General features: G+C 34.2%; 2 protein-coding genes across 2 annotated transcripts; both read right to left on the bottom strand.

Moving 5' to 3' along the window:
• Positions 1-1,596: 1,596 nt before the first annotated feature.
• LOC120154671 (serine carboxypeptidase-like 41) lies at positions 1,597-2,472 on the bottom strand. Its single transcript, XM_039166336.1, has 4 exons — positions 2,319-2,472; positions 2,129-2,224; positions 1,885-1,999; positions 1,597-1,806 (listed from the first exon to the last, which is right to left on the bottom strand). Exons 1-4 carry the CDS (start codon positions 2,423-2,425, stop codon positions 1,657-1,659), a joined length of 468 nt encoding a protein of 155 aa, XP_039022267.1. The 5' UTR covers positions 2,426-2,472; the 3' UTR covers positions 1,597-1,656.
• Positions 2,473-8,804: 6,332 nt separating this feature from the next.
• LOC120154669 (serine carboxypeptidase-like 41) lies at positions 8,805-11,640 on the bottom strand. Its single transcript, XM_039166333.1, has 9 exons — positions 11,362-11,640; positions 10,667-10,771; positions 10,379-10,471; positions 10,115-10,293; positions 9,708-10,013; positions 9,491-9,624; positions 9,305-9,400; positions 9,076-9,190; positions 8,805-8,997 (listed from the first exon to the last, which is right to left on the bottom strand). Exons 1-9 carry the CDS (start codon positions 11,600-11,602, stop codon positions 8,848-8,850), a joined length of 1,419 nt encoding a protein of 472 aa, XP_039022264.1. The 5' UTR covers positions 11,603-11,640; the 3' UTR covers positions 8,805-8,847.
• Positions 11,641-23,883: the final 12,243 nt, after the last annotated feature.

Below are 23,883 nucleotides of genomic sequence, written 5' to 3'. Positions count from 1 at the left end.
AGAGGGAATTGAGATCGAAATTAGTATTTATTGAAACAACAATCCGAGTCGGTCTTCACGAATTTAAAAGGTTATTGATCTACGACAATTGATGTTGATCAGATCAATTTCCGAAGCTGGAATCAAAGAATGCCTCGGGTATTTGGTATACAAAGAAGAGTCACGAGGATTGCCCTTGTAGACAAAGTAACCGACGTGAATCCCGAAGGAAAAATCTAATTCGATGATCCGAAGGAAATTGAGTCAAATCAAGGCTTGAGGTTTTTTTACCATATTCATTTCAACCTTCAAATTTTATTTTCTTTATTTTTCTTTAAATCGCTTTTTATTTTTTAATCATTTTTACTAAAACCCCCTTTTTACTACTTATCGCCTGATATAAGCAATTCAAACAGAATTTTGGAATTTTCTAAGTCCATGAGGATCGATCTTTACTTCTTTTTACTACGTATTTCCTTTATTTATTAATTGAAAAGGAGGAATTTATTTTGACATCAAAACGACAGTTTTCACATTCATAACCGTGGTAGATCAAAATCGAGAAGTAAGAAGAATTTAAAGTTCTCAACTGTAGAAAGAATGATCATTTGAAGAAGAATTGTTGGAGTTTAGCTAAAAACTCCAACCCATAAGGCAATATCGCAAACTCTTAGATGATGGGGATGCTCTATGTTGTGAAGCATCAACCACCATGGAAAGTAGAAAGAGATTTGTAGATATATGACTTATTGATTCAAGAGCAACATATCAAATGACATCAAGAAGAGAATGGTTCCATCATTATAAGCCTATGTCACGAGGATCTATGTACAATTACAATGATCATGCCTTGAAAATGGTTGGGGTTAGAACCATCAAATTGAAGATGTATGATGGAACGATTAAAGTTGTTTGAGATGTACGACACGTGAAAGGCTTGAAGAAAATTTTATTATCCTACGAATTATTGGATAATAATGAAAGCAAGATCGAAACACATAGAGGACCATGAAGGTGTTCCATGGAGCGCTTATGGTGATGAAAGGCGAAAAGATAGCAACAAATTTATACATGTTGAAGGGAGAGACTTTTTCTAGATGCAGAAGCCTCAATTGCCTCATGTAGTTCAAATTCTACAATGTTATGGCATCAGAAATATGGACACATGTTAGAACAAGTAATGAAAGTCCTTGTGGAGCAAAAGCTACTTCCAGGCTTAACAAAGGTATCACTTTCTTTATGTGAGCACTGTATAACAATTAAACAACATCGGTTAAAATTCAACACATCAAATTCTAGAGGCAAGCACCAATTACATCCCTAAGCGGAGCAAAGTTCATTGTCTCATTTATTGATGACTACTCTAGTAGATGTTTGTTGGTTACAAATTTCAAAATCGTTTAATTACATTTAGCCCTTTATTATATCAAAATCGTTTAATTACATTTAGCCCTTTGTTATATCAAAATCGTTTAATTACATTTATCGCGGCTAAAATTTGGTGAGTGAAGTAATGTTTCGAATAATTATTGGATTGTTAGACACAAACTTAATAAAAATAGAAGGATTTATTGCATAGCAAAATAGTTTACAAAGTTTCATGTATCTTTTGTTATCTCTTGCTCATATACATATTACAGTAGACAGGAAGGATTGGTCCCTAGTGCTCTTCGGGTTTCACTGCTTGTCGTTGTGAATCCGATTGATCGTAAAATTAGTGAAGATATAAAGAGCTTGGGATGGTTGAGAAAATGTAACATGATGATCACCTCCTTTCACTATGAAGAACGTCAATAAGTCTCCAAATGAATACTTCCTCCCTCCATCCTGCTCAATATTGTAATTATAAAACAAATAATTGTAATTATAAAACAAATAACACGTTAAATGAATAAAAATACTAACCTTGTTTTCATAACTCCAGGTTTCTTCTTTTGTAGATTTGATGTTTAAGTCCTCGGCCAATTTGTACAAATGTTGTAAGGTTCCCACTGCAGGCACCAGAGCGTCTACATCTCCGCTGTAGCATTACAATCAAATGCAAATAAGATCGAACAAAAAAATAAAGAAAAAAATGGCATTAGAACGGCATACATATTTTTACTATTTTTATTGAACATAAAGAAAAAGAAGATGAATAAATGTTGACCTGAATATTGTAATGTGAACCGATTGTTGGAGAAGCCTTTTTAAGGTGGGAAGCATGTCACGGTTCTTATCATTCTCGTTGAACTTAAATTTATCCCTACATCGATTAAAACGAGATACGATGAAAAGTTTATTTTTTAAAAATTAATTTTGGGTAAGTACATGTTACCAGACACTATAGACGAACTTACGAGTAACAACCCTTCCATGAATATGACAAGCTGGTTCGGTTCCCGTGGAAAGCTTTCTGAACTTCCGGAAGATTAAAATAGAATTGTGCCCTTGGGGCAGCACACATGTCTGCCCCATGACTAACCTTGGTAAGCTGGACGAAAATCGAAGATTTATCGCAATGATATCATTGATAAAAGAAAAATATTGTGTTGGGAAATATACCGAGTACAAGTAATTTTCCTATAACCAGATTAGTGAGAATGCGAAATAAAAGCGGAAAAATAATACCCGAAATTGATAACGGAGTTCAGCCAATTGTGCTTACGTCTCCGGACTGCTGCATATCTTTTACTAAGAGAGAAAATTTACAGGTGTTTACAAAACACTCACTACTCACAAGAAAGCTCTCTAGTATTAGGAGAAAGAAATGATTTTTGGGATTTGGGATGATTTTGAAGCTAAATGAGCTAGGGTATTTATAGTTGAAACTTAGGGACTAATCTTTGAAAATATCCTAAAGTGCAATGACTAAAGTGAATTTACCCATTCCTATTTTCAACAAACATCTACCAAACTTTGAAAAACATTTTTCAAAGAAACATTTACCAAACTTTGAAAAACATTTTTCAAAGTTGGTTGCCAAACTTTGAACTAACTTTTAACAATCTCCCACTTGAAGACTGATTTTAATCTGTCTTCACACCTCGATCAATGCAGCAGTATTTCTGGTCTTGTTATTCTAGCATGCCAACTGAAGCTGAACACAACTTCAGTTTCTCCGTAGTCACCGTCTTTGTCAACATGTCTGCCGGATTTTGAGCTCCACTAATCTTTTCAAGTTTTAAAATCCCATCTTCCAGAAGAGATCGGATAAAATGATATCTCAATTGTATGTGCTTCGTCCTGGAATGAAAAGTTGGATTCTTTGCTAAATATATAACACTTTGACTGTCGCAATACAAGACATTGTTTTCTTGTTTCTTGCCTAACTCTTCCAAGAAACTTTGGAGCCAAACCCTATCCTTGCTAGCTTCCGTAACAACGACATATTCTACTTCAGTTGTGGAGAGAGAAACTATCTTCTGTAGTTGAGAAACCCAACTCACTGCAGTTCCTCCTAGAGTATAGATATACCCTGTAGTGCTCTTTCTGATGTCAATATTTCCGACTAAGTCAGCATATACATAGCCTATCAATATCGTATCTCCACCTTTGAAACAAAGTGCTTTGTTTGTGGTACCCCACAGATATCAGAGGATCCATTTGACTGCTTCCCAATGTACCTTGCCTGGATTATTCATGTACCTGTTAACAGCTCCCACTGCATGAGCAATATCTAGTCTGGTACATACCATGGCATACATCAAACTTCCAATTGCTGAGGCATACGGCACCTTTACCATGTGTGCACGTTCTTCCTCCGTCTTTGGTGACTGTTCTTTGGAAAAAACATATGAAGTGGATGAAGTATTTCTCTTAGAACATGTAGTCTGAATCAGGTCGTCGAGCTAACGATGTTAAACAAAAGCACTTCGTGGGAGGCAACCCATTGTTTTTAATTTCGTTACATTTTTATTTTATTTTATTTCGATTAAGAAAATCTAATTTAATTATTTCTTTTATTTTTAGGGACCAAATGTTTTCTATCGATCTTAAATGAGGTAGATTTGCAAATTTATATTCGAACAGTGATAGAATTCAATCCCTGAACAACAGCACCTTTCGCACATAGCAGTGGAACAACATGTTCCAACACCATGTGCACTATTTCATTAAACGGCGCACATTAGCATATCTACTAGCAGGTCGGCACATGTTAGCAAAACACATATCACTTTCTGCCCCCATTTTAAAGCATGTATCTGCTGTAGCCCTTTCACCATATCTATTCGTTTTCTTATTTTTCTTTGACCACGAGCCCCACCTATCTTATCTATCCTTATCTTTTTCAATTTTAATCCAATTTCACTTAAATTAAACCACCCACGTGCTTTTTAACCTAAAAAAGAAAACAAACCAACGTCTTTCCTGCCTATTTTCTTCACCAACCCGATTTCTCATCCCAAAAAATAGTCCATAGCCTCTTTCCTCCGCCACGCTCGCACTTGCTGTCCTTACCGTGTCATTCCATTCGATCCAATATACTTTTACCCGTCTGCTGCTACTTGTAACAGTTTTCACTAGGAACCAACAACACCATGAGGTCGCGCCACCAACCGTCCTCGTTGGGCATCACCGCTCAACACTATAACTTTTGTTGAAGTGCCCAGTGAATCTGAGCCACAGCCACTACAACTTACTCCTCGCCCGACGTGAGCTCTAGGCCACGCACCCAACTTTGCACCCGCACCATATCATTCGGCCTTCACACCCACCGCCTCTCTCTGCCCCAGACCGAGCACTGTTCCTCATCCATCTTGCCACACTTTCCATCACTGTCCTTCCATTCCATACCAACCGTGGCCACCTCTTCCTCTCAACCACACCTATTGGATTTCCAATTGTGTTTCATGTATTTTGCGGCATTGGACAATACCCTGAAGGTAAATTTTGATCCTATTTTCATTCAGTCGTTACTAATGTACCATTTCATTTATGGTTTTATAGAATATTTAAATGCCAGTTTTCCACTGACCACCTGACCATACTTATAGTTCACGGTATCAACCCAGACAACCCACTTTTTTATCCCAACACCTCCCACTGTGGCCGTGGTCGACAATAAATCCGGGGAGTACTCTATTCCTTTTCTTGTACTTTAATTTTACATTTTGGGGAAAACACTTTAAATGAGGGGGGAATAGAGTCTAAGTTGAATTTCCCTTTGCTTATCTCTATGTTTTGATACTAGTATGTGTTGATTGGATTTGCGAAAAATTTCATTGAATTCCTTTGTCTTGTTGAATATTTTTGAAATGCCATGATTGTTTGGGAACACATACTTGTTTAGGTTAGGATATTCTTGATAGCAAATAACATGAATTGTGATCAAGTTAGATTTCTTGTGATATTCCATGATTTTGTTTGTTGAAATGTGCTTAGCTCAATGCATGAAAACAATTTGGTGAGATTTGAGCCTTTACAAGCATATCATTTTGCTCTCATTTTGTTGGATTGAGTGTGTCGAATTTGACATTGGTATTCTAGAACCTGCATTTTAAATATTGTCGAGATTACACATAAACATGATGCTTAAAAATGATTTGGGCACTTTAGGATTAACCACTCCATTTTCTCCACTAAAATTGCCTACCCATGCATTTTCCTATAGTTAACCTCTCTTGAGTCTATTTCCATTATTTGTATTTACCACATTTATAAACCAAGCCTTGTTATTTTTCCCCTCTTTTCTACCTTTTTCAGGACAAGTGAACAATTTATCTGATGTATGCTCCATGAACAAGGGAATTTTTTGTGTGATGTGCAAGAGAGAAAAAAAATAAAAAGGTTATTCTTTCATTTTTTTCGAGAAAAAATAGTTCGAAAAAAAACAGAAAGAGACATGAGAAAAAAATGGAAAAACAAAGCAACAACACAAGTGTGGAAAAATCAAATTCAATTCGAAAGGAAATGTGTTGTTTGATGGCATTGTGTCTTTTATCTTGTTGTACTCAGTCGATTGATAGAGCATTACTTATTATTTGTAGGTCCTCGTCTTTAATGTTTTTTTTCATATATTTAGCCTTATTCTCACCTTTACCTAAGCCCCGTTACAACCAATAAAGGACCCTTTGATTTATGCATTTTGTTCTTATTAGTAGTGGAGATTTGATTTATTTGTAGGCCTATGGTAATATCGTGTCGGTTTTGACATTGAGCGTTTCTATACCCCAAACACATTGAGTGATTTGAGTGAATCTTGGTAAGGTGTTGAGTTATGGTCATTGAGATTGATGAATTAATGGATGTTATAATTGTATTTAAGTTGCTCCAATTGGTGCTGTTCAATTTATTGGTGTCTTGACTTGGATAATTATTGTGGTCTCTACCTTGCCTCATTGAATGCGAGACTTGACAAAGAAAGGTATTTGATTGTATCATACTTGAGGACAAGCATGAAATAAGTGAGGGGGAATTTGAGTGTTCTAAATTGATATTATTTGCTCGTTAATTCTTCGATCTTATGAATTTATTGCTGCTAATTTGGTTGTGTTATGCTTATTTTCGTGCAGAGTCTTACTTTCCTGATTTAATAGTAAAACGAGTGCATTTTACATTTTTTATTATTTGGTCATGGCTGGAGACATAGGAATGACTCTGGGCATGACACAATCTGATCACGTGGCAATTTCTCGAAGGTCTAGTCAACAGTAGTTTTTTAGAAGATATAGTCAGCGCCTTCTGGAAGATGGACGGGCAGAAATATATTAGGAGACTTATTTTTAAATTTTAAAGTTTGAATTTAGAAAACATTTGAAATTATCTTTAGGATTATTTTTATTTTAATTTCTATGCTTATCTCTAGGCTTTTAGAGGCTATAAATACCCTCTTGGAGCAAGCCTAAACACACAACTCATAATTTATTCTTCGTCTCCTTTATAGTTTTATAAAAGTTCTCTTTTATTTTTCAAGTTTTCTATTTTTTCTTTTATTTTAAGATTTGTTTTTAAATATGCTAAGTATGACTTTTGTCATGCTTAGATAATTTTCTCACAAGCCGAGCGCTGAAACGATGAGTAAATTCCAACATGAGAATTGAAAAACACTTGAATAACTTCGGAATATCTCTCTCAATCTCTGAGCTTATTTTCAAAATCAAAACAATTTTCAAAATCAAAGATTGACTTTGGTCAAGATGCTGTTGCTATTAAATGTGTGCGAGGAAGGATCAGCTTATTGAAAGCACATTCGACTTCCTGGGAACACACTTGGCGAGATTGCCTTGCCAAGAGGGAATTGAGATCGAAATTAGTATTTATTGAAACAACAATCCGAGTCGGTCTTCACGAATTTAAAAGGTTATTGATCTACGACAATTGATGTTGATCAGATCAATTTCCGAAGCTGGAATCAAAGAATGCCTCGGGTATTTGGTATACAAAGAAGAGTCACGAGGATTGCCCTTATAGACAAAGTAACCGACGTGAATCCCGAAGGGAAAATCTAATTCGATGATCCGAAGGAAATTGAGTCAAATCAAGGCTTGAGGTTGTTTTACCATATTCATTTTCAACCTTCAAATTTTATTTTCTTTATTTTTCTTTAAATCGCTTTTTATTTTTTAATCATTTTTACTAAAACCCCTTTTTACTACTTATCGCCTGATATAAGCAATTCAAACAGATTTTTGGAATTTTCTAAGTCCCTGAGGATCGATCTTTAGTTCTTTTTACAACGTATTTCCTTTATTTATTAATTGAAAAGGAGGAATTTATTTTGACATCAAAACGACAGTTTTCACAGTCATAACCGTGGTAGATCAAAATCGAGAAGTAAGAAGAATTTAAAGTTCTCAACTGTAGAAAGAATGATCATTTGAAGAAGAATTGTTGGAGTTTAGCTAAAAACTCCAACCCATAAGGCAATATCGCAAACTCTTAGATGATGGGGATGCTCTATGTTGTGAAGCATCAACCACCATGGAAAGTAGAAAGAGATTTGCAGATATATGGCTTATTGATTCAAGAGCAACATATCAAATGACATCACGAAGAGAATGGTTCCATCATTATAAGCCTATCTCACGAGGATCTATGTACAATTATAATGATCATGCCTTGAAAATGGTTGGGGTTAGAACCATCAAATTGAAGATGTATGATGGAACGATTAAAGTTGTTTGAGATGTACGACACATGAAAGGCTTGAAGAAAATTTTATTATCCTACGAATTATTGGATAATAATGAAAGCAAGATCGAAACACATAGAGGGACCATGAAGGTGTTCCATGGAGCGCTTGTGGTGATGAAAGGCGAAAAGATAGCAACAAATTTATACATGTTGAAGGGAGAGACTTTTTCTAGATGCAGAAGCCTCAATTGCCTCATGTAGTTCAAATTCTACAATGTTATGGCATCAGAAATATGGACACATGTTAGAACAAGTAATGAAAGTCCTTGTGGAGCAAAAGCTACTTCCAGGCTTAACAAAGGTATCACTTTCTTTATGTGAGCATTGTATAACAATTAAACAACATCGGTTAAAATTCAACACATCAAATTCTAGAGGCAAGCACCAATTACATCCCTAATCGGAGCAAAGTTCATTGTCTCATTTATTGATGACTACTCTAGTAGATGTTTGTTGGTTACAAATTTCAAAATCGTTTAATTACATTTAGCCCTTTATTATATCAAAATCGTTTAATTACATTTAGCCCTTTGTTATATCAAAATCGTTTAATTACATTTATCGCGGCTAAAATTTGGTGAGTGAAGTAATGTTTCGAATAATTATTGGATTGTTAGACACAAACTTAATAAAAATAGAAGGATTTATTGCATAGCAAAATAGTTTACAAAGTTTCATGTATCTTTTGTTATCTCTTGCTCATATACATATTACAGTAGACAGGAAGGATTGGTCCCTAGTGCTCTTCGGGTTTCACTGCTTGTCGTTGTGAATCCGATTGATCGTAAAATTAGTGAAGATATAAAGAGCTTGGGATGGTTGAGAAAATGTAACATGATGATCACCTCCTTTCACTATGAAGAACGTCAATAAGTCTCCAAATGAATACTTCCTCCCTCCATCCTGCTCAATATTGTAATTATAAAACAAATAATTGTAATTATAAAACAAATAACACGTTAAATGAATAAAAATACTAACCTTGTTTTCATAACTCCAGGTTTCTTCTTTTGTAGATTTGATGTTTAAGTCCTCGGCCAATTTGTACAAATGTTGTAAGGTTCCCACTGCAGGCACCAGAGCGTCTACATCTCCGCTGTAGCATTACAATCAAATGCAAATAAGATCGAACAAAAAAATAAAGAAAAAAATGTCATTTGATTACTATTTTTATTGAACATAAAGAAAAAGAAGATGAATAAATGTCGACCTGAATATTGTAATGTGAACCGATTGTTGGAGAAGCCTTTTTAAGGCGGGAAGCATGTCACGGTTCTTATCATTCTCGTTGAACTTAAATTTATCCCTACATCGATTAAAACGAGATACGATGAAAAGTTTATTTTTTTAAAAATTAATTTTGGGTAAGTCACCCAGACTCTAGAGACGAACTTACGAGTAACAACCCTTCCATGAATATGACAAGCTGGTTCGGTTCCCGTGGAAAGCTTTCTGAACTTCCGGAAGATTAAAATAGAACTGCGCCCTTGGGGCAGCACACATGTCTGCCCCATGACTAACCTTGGTAAGCTGGACGAAAATCGAAGATTTATCGCAATGATATCGTTGATAAAAGAAAAATATCGGGGGAGAAAAAGGAAATAAAAGGAAACCTCTTTGCCTAGGCTCAAATCATTCAATTTTTTCATGTCGCAGGGATCGCGTTGGACATCGAAGCGTTTCGAAATGACATAACCTCGATCGGAAGAATTGAAAGCGATGAAAGGGGCATTCTCCATAAGATCGTTGCAAGGTTTAGTCCAATTGGTTTCGAATTTAGAAGAGTAATTGTTTTCGTCAAGGGTCTTGCATTCCTTCTTGGCTTGCTCGTACACTGTATTGTTTACCAGCCCTATCGAGTGAAAGTAATCGTACATTGCTAATGCGTCTAGCTTTTTACGAAGCAACGGGTTCCCTAACTGTTCAGAACGGGAAGTTTTTAACGAGGCATACAATCTAAATAAGAATTATTCGTTTTATAATAAAATCATCTTGCCGAGCAACTATGAATTGTACTTACAGCCAATCCTTTGACATTGAATTTGAAGTCCTTGGATTGCTTGTTGTGATCAAGTAAAGCATTAGCAAGATTAGGTACGAAATGTCCTGCATAGCTTGATCCAGCTAGAAACACATCTCTCGACTTGAATTCTGGGTATTTTCCGTACCATTTTTGCATGAAGCTAACCAATATTTTTGCTGTAATATACAAACCAATGGAAATTCTCATAATATATGAATATTTAAATCAAAAAATCACGAGGAATATATATTGGGATCTTACTAGTACTGTCATCTCCGTTATTATAATCGCTACTCGTATTTGAATATGACCATCCACATCCAATAGGAGAGTCGATGAACAACAGATTTGACACTGCAACAAAATCATATAATGAGCATCATACGATACATTCGATTAAAACTACATGCATCATGTCATTTTAATCTCTCTGTTTTTCTCTCTATATTTAAATACACGAATATGAATAAAATAAGAGAGATAAAGGATATATATATATGCACAAATCAGTATAAAAAAGGGTAAGAAAATGAAACTAGATTAGACAACCTTTGTTCCAAGAGAACAGATTCTTCTCGAGGGCACGAGCATTTCTTGTTGTAACAAAAGGACCAACACTAGAAAACCCATCTCCAACCGAAGAGCACCCGGGTCCTGAATATTATTACATAAAATACTTTATTATTTCTTAATACTAAATTATACTTGGAGGATGCATTAATATGTTCGAACATATAAAGTAATAATGTGATCTCATCCCGGAAAATGTACAATTTGACATATGATTAACTATGTGTATGAAGGGTGTGATTCTTTTAATATTGGGATAATGGCATAATTTATGTACCATAAATGGTTATTTTGTTCTTTATTCAGATCGTTTTATCGTAATGTTTTAATTTTTTGTCAAACAGACCTTGGATGAAAACCGTTTGTTGACTAACGTCAATACATATTGCTGACGTAACATTTTCACTTGTGATCAATTGATGACGTGACACTGTTACGTCACCCAAAAATGGTTGGTGACATGATATGACATGCCATGTCACCTCCAAATGATGACGAAGCATGTGTCATGTTGCCCAAAATGATGACACGAACATATCACATCAATTGATACATGAAAATGCCATGTGCCGTAGTAAACTAACAGTTTCCATTAGTAGGGATCGTTTTGATAAAAATGAAACGTTAAGAGATAAAGTAATCATCTATGTATATATGCGCAAAAGAAAACGAACCTCCGGTCAACCAAATAGTGAGGGGTTGATTCATGGGATCTTTTTCAGCTTCAACAAAGTAATAAAAAAGACTTGGACCGAAACCACCATCATCCACATCAATATACCCAGAAAATTGTCTGAAATGAACATCGGGTTGACCCGGTAATTTACTTATCAAATCATCCATCGGGAAACCATTAACTCCAACTGCATGCGCAAGCAGAAGATAACTAGTAAAGATTATAACATGAAACTCCATTGGATCCTTACTTGGAGGAAATAAGGATACCAAACTATTTATTTATTTATTTTATTTGCAATACTTGAATGTTGATGCATAGAGCTGTTTATATATGTATAACATTCATCTTTTCCAACTAAATATACCGTTTTATCAGCTAACAAACCAATGGTGTCACATGGTTTTGAGTTGTCATTGTCTTTCTTTAGTCATTGATTTGTTATTTTTGTTTGCCAAATAACATTTAGTGGTTATACTAAAGGTAGTTTAATTGGCTCTAAAAATTAGTGTTACTGTTTTATCTTAAAACAGGAATTATTGTTTTGACTTGTAATCATTTATATATACAAAAGAAAGAGTTAAATGCATGCATCATACGTCCTCAAACTATGATCCTCTTTTTAAATTGGCACCTAAACTCTCAACCATTTGACATTAAACTTTTACACCCCTGACATTCTTGCTGCTTGAACCCGAAGACCTCAAGGAACAACAATAATTCATTTACCACCGAGGTCGCTTGGCTCGTTAAAAAATAAATTATTCTTAAAATCCATGTATCATAGAATTGAGAGACTAACATATGTGGTGTTTAGTAAATACCAAAACATTGTATGAAACAAAATTAGTATGATCTTTTCATATTCACAGTTTATGACTGTGAATGCTACTGCGATAGAAAAATACCAAACAGTTCATACATTAACAATTAGTCTTATTATTATTTAGTCCCTATACTAAACTAAAATTTCATATAAAATCTCTAATTTTGATTACATGAATGCTTGTTAATAGATTTAAATCGATAACACTATTAGTTACATAGTTTTCTTTAGATAATCTTTTTAATTATTCTATTGACGTGTAAATTTAACATTACTCGAATTTGATTATGATTTCATGTGATTTGGCACAGGTCGTTATCATGTCAAAATAAATAGCCTTAATCCCAATCAAATGAATAAGAATAAGTAGAATAGTGAGAGTAAGGGTCAATCCATAGGGACAAGGAGTTTGACGATTTTCTTGCTTTTGATCTGGCTTCAGGCGTGATTTGTAAAAGAAATTAGAGGGGGATTTTGAAGAATTGAAGCGAAGTAATAAAATTCATTGAAATAAAATAAAATGGAAAATTTTAATTGGTAGAAATCAGCTTTGGGCTAAAAGCTTTTGCGTCGATATAGTCTATAGGGCCCAACCTCTATATCTTATTTTTCTCTCAAATGAATCAAGAATCTAAAATCTATCTTTAGATCTCGGTTCTTTGTGTGTTAATAGCTTCAATCGCTTATTAATTCAATGCTTTAAAAATCAGGAAAAATCCGACTCAGATTCTATCGTCTCAATTGAGAATCTAACCCGATTTTAGTTTCCCTTAGAGGATCGTCGCTAAGTGTGTTTATAGGAAGTCAAACGTGCCATAGGTTGATCCTTCTTCCCAACTTTTAATCGAAATCGAAATTCAATTCCAACGTTCACTTTTGAAATGAAATCGCCTTGATTATAAAATGATGGTCGATTATCGATCCTTGATTTCCAAAAATTGAAAATGGAATCCTTGAGGGTATGAAGCGTTTTTCAATTCTCATGACTTAGAATCGAGTCATCACTTTAGCCCTTGGCTTTAGAAAGCTTAGCTAAGCATGGTAGAAACCATACTTAGTATTTTGAAAGAAAAATAAAGTAACTTGGAATTAAAATAAATGGAAAGAAAAACTTTTATAAATCTAAAAAAAGAAAGAAACAAGAGAGTTTGAAAATGATTGAATGCTCAAGTGATGAGTTGAATTTGTTTTGAGGCCTACCCCAATGAGGTATTTATTGCCCTAAAAAACCCTAGAAAATAATATTCAAAACAAAAGATAATTCCTAAAAATAAAAATAAGATAAATCCTAATTTGAAATAAAAAATTCGGCTAAGTCTCCTTTTCCACGCCACTGCTAATTGGATCTTCTAGAAGTTGCTGACTGGGTCTTCTAGAAGCTATTGAATGGGTGCCACATCACCTGCCACGTCAACTGCCATGTCATTGCCACATATGTTTCACATCAATCACTGACTAGATGCCATGTTGGGTATGTCATGTCCCAAGTCGTGCCCACTAATTTGGCCATGAGTCCAAAAAATAAAAAATTGCACGATTTCTTTGTTTTTAGCATAATTTCTGGAATTCAATGTTCTGCATCGAAAATGACTGAAAAAGGCCCAAGTTAGCAACTAAAATTATCTAATGAAGGAGTAATTAATCATAAAATAATGTATAATTTAAACACTAATCATTCACCATACTCTTGATTGTACCCAAGCTTCTCTAATAGCATTTACAACCAAATTGTTTCTTTATTGCCTTGTGTAGCTTCTACGCATTCTGCCTCTGTTGTTAACGTAGCCACAACTGAATGTAGTTTTGAAACCCATCTTACAGCTCCACCAGCTACATTGAACACACATCCGTACTAGATTTGCTTTTATCCAAAATCTCTGCATAGTCAAAATTGACATACTCATTCATAAGAAAATCTGATCCTCTTTAACATAATACAACATTTAAGGTCCTTGTATCTCAGGATCCTTTTCACTACATTCCAATACTCTTTGTCTGGACTCGCCATATACCGACTAATCACTCTCACTGCTTATGCAATGTCTGGTCTTATGTATATCATAGCGAACATTAAACTTCAAACTATTGACGAATACGATAGTTAATACGATAGTTGAGACATCTTCATATTCTTTTCTTCACTGCTAAGACACGTACTGGAGGAAAATTTGAAGTTAATTGGAAGAGGGGTAGAAATTGGCTTACAATCTTGCATGATGAATCATGACAAGACCTTCTTCAAGTAATTCTTTTGTGAAAGCCAAATCTTCCAATTACTTTTGTCTCATTGAATTTGCATCCCTAGAATCTTGTTTGTTGGTCTCAAGTTCTTCATTTCAAATTCCCTAGCCAGTTATGCCTTTAAATCTTTAATATGAAATTTGTTGGGGCCTACAACAAGCATGTCATATACATTCAATAGCAATATAACGAAATCGTCATCACCAAACCTCTTGAAATAAGAACAAGGTTGTGATAAATAATTAAATTATTTTGATATAACAAAGGGCTAAACTGAAAATTTTGTAAAATTGATTTTTTTATCATATTCGATTAAAAAATGTTTTCAAGTTGTAAAAATAATATTTTGAAGGATTTAATGTCAAAAATAAATTTAAGATTTTTTTTGAATTCATAAAGTTTTAAAATACTTTTGCAAAATAAAACAAGTCTAATTTTCAATATTTTTGAGCTTGGTTTCGAAACCCCTTAAGGTGGTTTCGAACCCCTTATGGTAGGTTTAACCCACTACTAGTTCAAAACCCTCTGTACAATGGTAAAATTTTTCAAAGGTGAGTTTCGAAACCCCCTTGGGTGGTTTCAAAACCTCTATGAAGATTTGTATTGAATGCGTGAATTTATTGCTCCAAATGACTCCAAACTCGCTCTAACAACCCTAAAATGACTAGAAATCAATGAAGACATATAAAAGGAGTCTTCAAATAGCAAGAGAGGAATAAAAAGTTATTCTAACAATCAAACAGCAATTAGAGCCAAATTCATATTCATTTTGTGTCTTTCTTACATTGAACACTATTTCATTCATTGTAATTTTTATTCTAGTGTTCTTTTGTGTGTGAGAGAGCTTCAATTTACAAATAATCTATTGTTGAATACATTTTGATATTTCGATATAACAAATTAAGATAAATGAATTTTAAGATTTTCCAAAAGGTTTTCTAAGTATATTCGATATAATTATTCGAATATCCAAATATTACTCCAAACCTTTCAAAAGTCATTTTTAATCCTTACTCAAGTGTAAAATTAAGTTTTAATCTTAAAACAATTTCAAAATAATTTTACAAAGTATTTCAAACCATTTCAAAGCCAAAAATTACAGTTTGTCCAGAGAGAACCGATTCCCCCTTTAAGGGTTTGGCTCCGAGAATTTCAGTATTCTCGGAGGGAACCGATTCCCCCCCCAGGGGTATCGATTCCCCCCTTTGTGTAACGGTCGAATATTTGAATTTTACACTTAGGGCACCGATTCCCCATCAGGGGTACCGATTCTCCCCACGCTTCAAGCAGAAATATTAATTGTTTTCACACTTAAACGGCTCCAAAAACTTCATTAATGATCCCCAACATTCAGAAGTGATTCAAAGTGTATTTAAGCAAGCTTAGAAGCCATTGATCAAAAACAAGAAACATCAAACAACTAGAATCAAGAGAGAATCAAAGAGAAAACATCAAACCTCAAGTTTGAGCATTTCAAGCCTATTTTTCATTCAATATTCATTTTGCTTTCAAGAACACTTATTGTGCTCAATTGTATTCATTTTTTAGTGTTCTTTTCTTTGTTCTAGAATTGTGCAAACAATCTACCTTGTGAGGTTTTCCTTGTAAGTTTGCAAATTTGTATTGTCCTCTTTGGGAGAGAGTGTTCTCAAGAATTTGGGGTATAATTCTTGAGGGGTTGTAAGGTTACTCTTTGTCCTCAAAAGAAAGACAAATTAGTGAATTTGTGGAAAATCCTTAGTGTGGATAGCTAAGGTAGTGGACGTAGACTTTGGTTGATAAAGTCGAACCACTCTAAATCGCTGTGCAATTACTTTTAATTTTCTGCAAAAGCTTCCACCAAAATTTTAATTGCCAATTCACCCCCTCTTGGCCAATTCTGTCAATCGATTAACTCAACAATTGGCATCAAAGCCTAACTCATTTGAAGGTTTAATCACCTATTGAGTAGATTCGGGAAGAGTTATATCGATAATCAAAGTCATCAATGGCCTCCGCTTCAAACTTCGACTCCGGTCTCGATTCGATGCCCGTCAACAAGCCTCATTTCTTCAATGGGGTTAACTATGCCTATTGGAAAAATAGGATGATGTACTTCATTCAAGCAAGTGACATGGGAGCATGGAATGTCGTAGTATAAGGATACATCAAGCCTCTCACTCATCCAAGATTATGGAGTGAAGGAGTGACAAAAATGTTATATCTCAACTCCAAATGCCATCCATATCATATTTTGTGCTCTTGGACCAGATGAATACGAAAGAGTTTCATCTTGTACAACCGCCAAAGAAATATGGGACAAACTTCAAGTCACTCATGAAGGTACCGATGAGGTAAAGAAATCTAAAATTAGTATTCTAACGCATAGCTATGAAAATTTCAGGATAAAACCAAATGAAGATATCAAAACTATGACGGATAGATTTTCAACGATTGTCAATGGTCTCAAATCATATGGAGAGATCATTTTAAATGAAAAGCTTGTGAGGAAGTTAGTTTACTCCCTCCCAAAATTGTGGCAATCAAAAAAGACGACAATCATCGAGTCTAAGGACCTAACGTCCTTAACTCTTGAAGAGTTAATCGGTTCACTCCTCACTCATGAAATGATGCTTGAAGATGAGGTAGACCTTGATAAGATTGAAGAGACACCAAAGGAGAAGGAGAAGAAGAAAAACATTGGAGTTTCTCTCAAATCCACAAAAGATGAGAGTGATTCTGATGAAGATGACGATGACGAGGAAATGGCATTGTTTGCCAAACGGTTCAGAAAAATGATGAGACCTTACCGAGGGAGAAAATTCAAACGAAATGAAGGCCTAAAAAATGAACCAAAAGAGAAAGACCCGATCATTTGCTATGAATGCAGAAAGCCGGGGCATGTCAAATATGATTGCCCATAATTGAAGAGAAAGGGTCAATCAAACGAATAAGCACAAGGCTCATGTGGCTACATGGAGCGATGAAGAAGGTTCCGATGAAGAAGGTTTCGATGAAGAGGAACAAGAAGTAGCAAACTTGTGCTTGATGGCATTCGGGGAAGATTTTAAGGTAACCTCTAACTCATCTGATTTTAATGATATATCCTATGATGAGCTATTAGAGGAATATAATGGGTTGGCTTCGGATTATGAGAAATTGTTTTTAAAATATAAAAATGATGTTTCAAAATTGAAAAATTAAAATAAACTCATATCCAAAACCAACAACGATCTTGAAAGTAAAATCAAAGATTTGCAAATCAAACTAGAAGAGTTTGAAAAGAAAATTTTGGATTTGCAAAATTTACTTTCAAAGGTAAATGATGATCATCAAAAGAAAATTGATGATCTTAAAGCTTCTTTTGATAAAGTTGGAACAAAACGTTTTGAAAATGGAGAAAATTCAAAATCCAACTTTGTTAGAAAGAGTTTTAAAAACTACAATCATAGATGTCCCCAAAGAACCTCTAATGGAAAAATCGTTAGAAGTATATGGGTTCCTAAAGAGCTCATTACTACTAAAGATAAGGATATCCTACACAAATGGATACCTAAGGGGACTAGGATTTTGGAAACTAATGAATATGGACCCAAAAGAATTTGGGTACCAAAAATTAGAAATTAATCTATGTTTGTAGGAAAAGGAGCATTGCTACAAGGCACGGGAAACAAATCCAAATTCATGGTACCTTGATAGTGGATGCTCAAGACACATGACCGGAGACAAAAGCCGGTTCATTGAGCTTAACACCAAAAATGGAGGAGAAGTGACTTTTGGTGATGATTCAAAAGGTCACATTGAAGGTATTGGTACTATTGGTAATACCTCTTCCATACAAATTAAGAATGTTTTATATGTGAATGGATTAAAGCATAATCTATTGAGTATTAGTCAATTTTGTGATAAGGGATTCAATGTCATGTTTGATATTAATGGTTGTAAAGTCATTGACATTGCATCTAATCGGATTATGCTTGTTGGTCATAGAATAGGAAACATATACATGGTGCATTTAGATTCTATTGATATGACTAATTTATGCCTAGTTACTAAAAATGAACATGATAGTTGGTTATGACATAGGAGACTAGGACATGCTAGTATGAGTGTTTTGCAACGGCTAATTCAAGGTGATTTAGTTCGAGGGTTGCCTAAGCTTAAATTTGATAATGATAAAATCTGTGATGCTTGTGCTAAAGGAAAACAAAAGTGAGTTTCTTTTAAATCCATTAATGACGTATCAACTAGTAGAGTATTACAATTGATCCATATAGATCTTTTTGGGCCAACTAGAACTACTAGCTTGGGTGGAAAACAATATGCATTTGTCTTGGTAGATGACTATTCTAGATATACTTGGGTTCTATTTTTAAGTACTAAAGATGAAGCATTAGAACATTTCATCACATTTTCAAAAATAATCCAAAATGAAAAAGGTTACTCTATAACTAGTGTTAGGAGTGATCATGACACTGAATTTGAAAATCTTGGATTTATTGAGTTTTGTAATTCTAATGGTATTAGCCATAATTTTTCAGCACCAAGAACCCCTCAACAAAATAGAGTTGTTGAGAGGAAAAATTGAACTTTAGAAGAAATGGCTAGAACCATGCTTTGTGAAATAATTTACCAAAATATTTTTGGGCGGAAGCCACAAATACCGCTTGTTATATTGTAAATCGAGTAATGATTAGGCCAATTTTAAAGAAAACTTCATATGAAAATTTCAAAAATAAAAAGCCTAACATTAGCTATTTTTATCCTTTTGGATGTAAATGTTTTGTTTTGAACAACGGTAAAGAAAACCTTGTCAAATTTGATGCTAAAAGTGATGAAGGAATTTTTCTGGGTTATTCCTTAAATTCTAAAGCTTATCGAGTATTTAATAAAAGAACTTTAGTTGTAGAAGAATCTATACATGTTGTTTTCGATGATAATCCCCTTCCGAGGAAGGATTCTTGTGTGAATGATGATGTAGGTATTATAAATACAAATGAAGTTAGACATGACGTTGGAAAACCATCATCAAAGGAAGAAACAAAAGATGAGGTAACTCATGATCCTCTTGAGAATCCAACCATTGAAGAAAGGGAAGTATCTTATCCAAGAGAGTACAACTATGTCAAGGATGGTGAGATTATAGGTGATCCATCCAAAGGGGTAACAACTCGATCTTCTCTTAGAAATATTTGTAATTATGTTGCATTTATTTCATGAATAGAGCCTAAGAATATTAAAGAACCATTAAAAGATGAACATTGGATTATGGCTATGCAAAAAGAATTAAATCAATTTGAGAGAAGTAAAGTATGGACATTAGTTGAAAGACCTAGTAATAAATCTACTGTAGGTACTAGATGGGTATTTAGGAATAAGCTTGATGAGAGTGATAATATAGTGAGAAACAAGGCTAAACTTGTTGCTCAAGGGTATACTCAAGAAGAGGGCATAGACTATGATGAAACATACGCTCCCGTAGCTAGGATGGAAGCAATTAGAATGTTATTAGCATTTGTATGTTTTCATGAATTTAAATTATATCAAATGGATGTTAAAAGTGCATTTTTAAATGGTTTTATAAAGGAAGAAGTGTATGTGGAACAAACTCCAAGTTTTGAAGATTCAAAATTTCGGATCATGTTCTTAAATTGACAAAAGCTCTTTATGGTTTAAAACAAGCTCCTAGAGCTTGGTATGAAAGATTGTCAAAATTTTTAATTGAAAAAGGTTTTTCAAAAGGGAAGGTTGACACTACATTGTTTTTAAAGCATAAAGGTAAAGATTTATTAGTAGTTCAAATTTATGTTGATGATATAATATTTGGTTATACTAATGATGTTCTTTGCCAAGAATTTTCTAAGATAATGCAAAGCGAATTCGAAATAAGCATGATGGGGGAGCTCTCATTTTTCTTGGGACTCCAAATCAAGCAAAGAAAAGATGGCATCTTCATCAATCAAGCTAAGTACGTCAAAGATATGCTCAAGAAATTTGGACTGGAAAATGGCAAGCCTCATGACACTCCAATGAGCTCATCAACAAAGCTTGACTTAGATGAAGGAGGTAAATGTGTAGATGTTAAATTATATAGGTCAATGATTGGCTCTTTTCTTTATCTAACTGCAAGTAGACCGGACATTATGTTTAGTGTTTGCTTATGTGCTAGATTTCAATCATGTCCTAAGAAATCACATTTACTAGTTGTTAAGAGAATCTTTAGATATCTTAAGGACACTCCTAGTTTAGGACTTTGGTATCCTAGAGACTCTAGCTTTAGCTTGCATGCCTTTTCTGATGCGGATTATGGAGGATGAAAATTAGATAGGAAAAGCACCTCTGGTACTTGCCAATTCCTTGGAAATATGCTGATTTCTTGGTTTTCAAAGAAACAAAATTGTGTTGCATTATCTACCACTGAAGCGGAATACATTTCAGCCAGTAGTTGTTGTGCACAAGTTTTATGGATGAAACAATAACTTTTTGATTATGGAATTGAAGTAGGTACTATTCCTATCAAGTGTGACAATACTAGTGCTATTTGTCTCACTAAAAATGTCATCCAATACTCTAGAACTACGCACATTGAAATAAGGCATCACTTCATTAGAGACCATGTCACTAAGGAAGATGTAGTTCTAGAATTTGTTGATACTTTGCACCAATTAGAGGATATCTTTACAAAACCTTTAGACAAGGAAAGATTTTGGACACTTAGAAGAGAATTAGGTTTGACCAACCTATCTTCACTTAGTGTTTCAAATAATTTTAGCATTTTTAAGACTAAATGAAAAATGCTTAGAATAGTAATTTTTGATTGCATTCATTGCTATTAGTTAGGGGGAGTTTATGATTCTTGATGAAAAATTAACTTTATGTTCAAATATAGTTTAAAGATTAATTTGATTGTTTGAACATGATTAATTTTCAATATATGAGTTGCCAATACCACTAGAGAAAATTAATTTAGCATTTTGTGTGTTTAAAATCGGATTTTAGCATTTTAGTGCAGAGGGAATCGATACTCTCATGAGGGAACCGATTCCCCCTTTGAAGGGGAACCGATTCCCCCCTAGGGGAATTGATACCCCCCTGGGGAAATCGATACCCCACTGGGGTACTGGTTTTATCGGGCAGAACCCTTGGTTTTGGCTCAAACTCTCTTCTCTCCTTCTTCACTCCGTTCCCCTCTTCACTATCACCCTATATCTCTATTTGCCTTAAATCAACGATTTTAATCGAAATTCTCTTCAAATATCATCTCCTAAACCTGCTAGCATCATTAAAATCATGAAAACAACATCAAAACCCACTCAATCTCATCTTTCAAGGTAAATTTTTCTAAATTCTCTATTTCATTGATTTTGAACATAAGACTAGTTTTAATTAGTTCTAGACAGAAATAATGATCGGATATTGATTTTTTAGTGATTAGAAACTAGATAGTACAACTAATTTCATCAAAAACACAAGAATTTTCCAAAAATTGTTTGTTTTTCAAATTATTGTGTTTTGATTGAATTATGTTGTTATGAAAACTATATTGTTTTTCAAAACCTTATTTTCAATAGTTTTCAAAAACTTTGCCCATTAGGATTGGTTTAGAGAACCTTGAAATATTGAGGACTCAATTGAGTTTTGGGATTGATTGAATTGCATACATGTGTTTTCTAAATTGCAGGTTATCCATTCTATTCTGATTTCCTAAATCATGTCCAATCCTAAACGTGCTAGGTCATCTTCTAGTCGCTCAAACCGTCAATCCAACCCACATTCAAATCCTCCTCATATTCCTGAAATTCCAATTCCTAATCCTAATCCCATTGATCCCAATATGACTATCCAAAATTCATGCTTTAATTATCCTGATCCTAGAAATCATCGTTTTTGGTATTATTAATATTTTGACTCTTACAAGATTAGAGAAGAACGTATCCCTTCTCGTCAAGCTATGATAGATATTGATTTTAAATATCTTCCTCTCTTACAAGAGTGGAAATTTGATAAACTTTGTGACCTTGAACCTATAGTTTACCATTAACTTGTTAGCATATTCTATTCTAATGCCGTTTGTATTAAAAACCGAGCTCGAACCAAAACCATAGCAGTTCGTTCCTATCTCCTAGGACAATTCATCCATCTTGACTCGGCTTACATAGCTAATGAATTAGGATTAGATAATGATGGTATTTCAAATGAAAAACAGGTTTTAGGTTCTCGTTATAAAAGAAGGGATAGTGCAAGTGTCTTAGACCTACATGATCGTTTTCTTCATCTAATGATTTCTTGGTGGTTTCGACTATCCGGAGGTCGTTATTCTACTCTTAGAGCCTTGGATCTTTGGTGGTTACATTGTTTAAAAAATAGTATTAAAATAAACCTACCTCAGATCATTTTTACTGAAATTGTTGAAATAGTAAATCTTGTTCCTAACAAGAAACTCTGTTCATCTCTAGTTTACGGTTGCATTTTGAGTAATCTATTTTCTAAAGATGGGCTTAGAGTTGGTCTAGATGCCTCCTTTCCTCTAAAGAAACAAATTAATCTTCTTTCCTTAACGAGAGCGGGATGGATAAAGGATAAGGAAACCAGTGAATGAGTTCGATCTTCTGAAAATACTCCGGGAGCTAGTTCTTCACGAGCACAACCAGAAGCTGACGACGATCCCGAACTTGAACAATTAATGCGAGACATCGATGAAGTCGAAGATGAGCCTGAGCAGCCCGAGGAGCAAGCACAACAAACGAATCAAATGCCTCCATATTTTCAATCCTTTATGGAGACATTCGATTTTTGATATGCTACCATGGATTCGCGCTTTACTTCTATAGAGTCCCATTTATCCACAATGGGAGCTCAACAATTAGAAATTCAATGGGAGATGCGTGCAAACAATGAAGCAACCAACACTCGTATTAATGAACTCACTCATGAAATGGCAGCTATGCGAGCTCATTTTCCTCCTCCCGATCCTCCTACGGATGCGTGATTCTGTGTTTTTACTTTAGTGCTTTGAACTTAAAACTTATTGTTTAAACATTTTGAATGTTTTTTGGATTGTTTTCCTTTTGTTGTTGGATATTTGAACTTATTTATTGTATTATGGATGTTTGAACTTATATATTTGGTGTGGTTATATTTATTCATTATTGCATCATTTACATCATAATAGATTTATGACCAATATTGACATGTCACATTGTTTATGAATATTGATTATGAAACTAATGACTAACGTTTCTCTTGATTGTGATCTTAGCAGCTTAAGCTATATATATATATAATCAATAGGCTAAATGTTTTTAAAACCTTGTTTAAAATCTTTTACTGATCTTTTTGATTTAACAAAAAGGGGGAGAAATGTTAAAAAGTGTTTTAAAGAGGAGTAATGTTAGAGTAAGGGGGAGTAATTTTTGAACTTGATTTCAAAATCTTAAAATTATCAAAATGTTTTGTTATATCAAAAAGGGGGAG

The sequence above is a fragment of the Hibiscus syriacus genome, unplaced genomic scaffold (genome assembly GCF_006381635.1).
Source record: "Hibiscus syriacus cultivar Baekdansim isolate YM2019G1 unplaced genomic scaffold, ASM638163v2 tig00111146_pilon, whole genome shotgun sequence".
NCBI lineage: Eukaryota > Viridiplantae > Streptophyta > Magnoliopsida > Malvales > Malvaceae > Hibiscus > Hibiscus syriacus.
Note: the sequence above shows the minus strand (reverse complement) of the source record. Positions and strands in the feature narration are given on the sequence as shown.

Excerpts from the sequence above, each read along its gene's own strand:
- LOC120154671 (XM_039166336.1), bottom strand. The coding sequence starts at position 2,425 with ATGTGTGCTGCCCCAAGGGCACAATTCTATTTTAATCTTCCGGAAGTT. Across the intron at positions 2,000-2,128 it reads GTTCACATTACAATATTCAG|CGGAGATGTAGACGCTCTGG; the intron begins GTCAACATTTAT and ends GTAATGCTACAG. Across the intron at positions 1,807-1,884 it reads CCTGGAGTTATGAAAACAAG|GATGGAGGGAGGAAGTATTC; the intron begins GTTAGTATTTTT and ends AATATTGAGCAG.
- LOC120154669 (XM_039166333.1), bottom strand. The coding sequence starts at position 11,602 with ATGGAGTTTCATGTTATAATCTTTACTAGTTATCTTCTGCTTGCGCAT. Across the intron at positions 10,772-11,361 it reads CACTATTTGGTTGACCGGAG|GACCCGGGTGCTCTTCGGTT; the intron begins GTTCGTTTTCTT and ends AATAATATTCAG. Across the intron at positions 9,191-9,304 it reads GTTCACATTACAATATTCAG|CGGAGATGTAGACGCTCTGG; the intron begins GTCGACATTTAT and ends GTAATGCTACAG.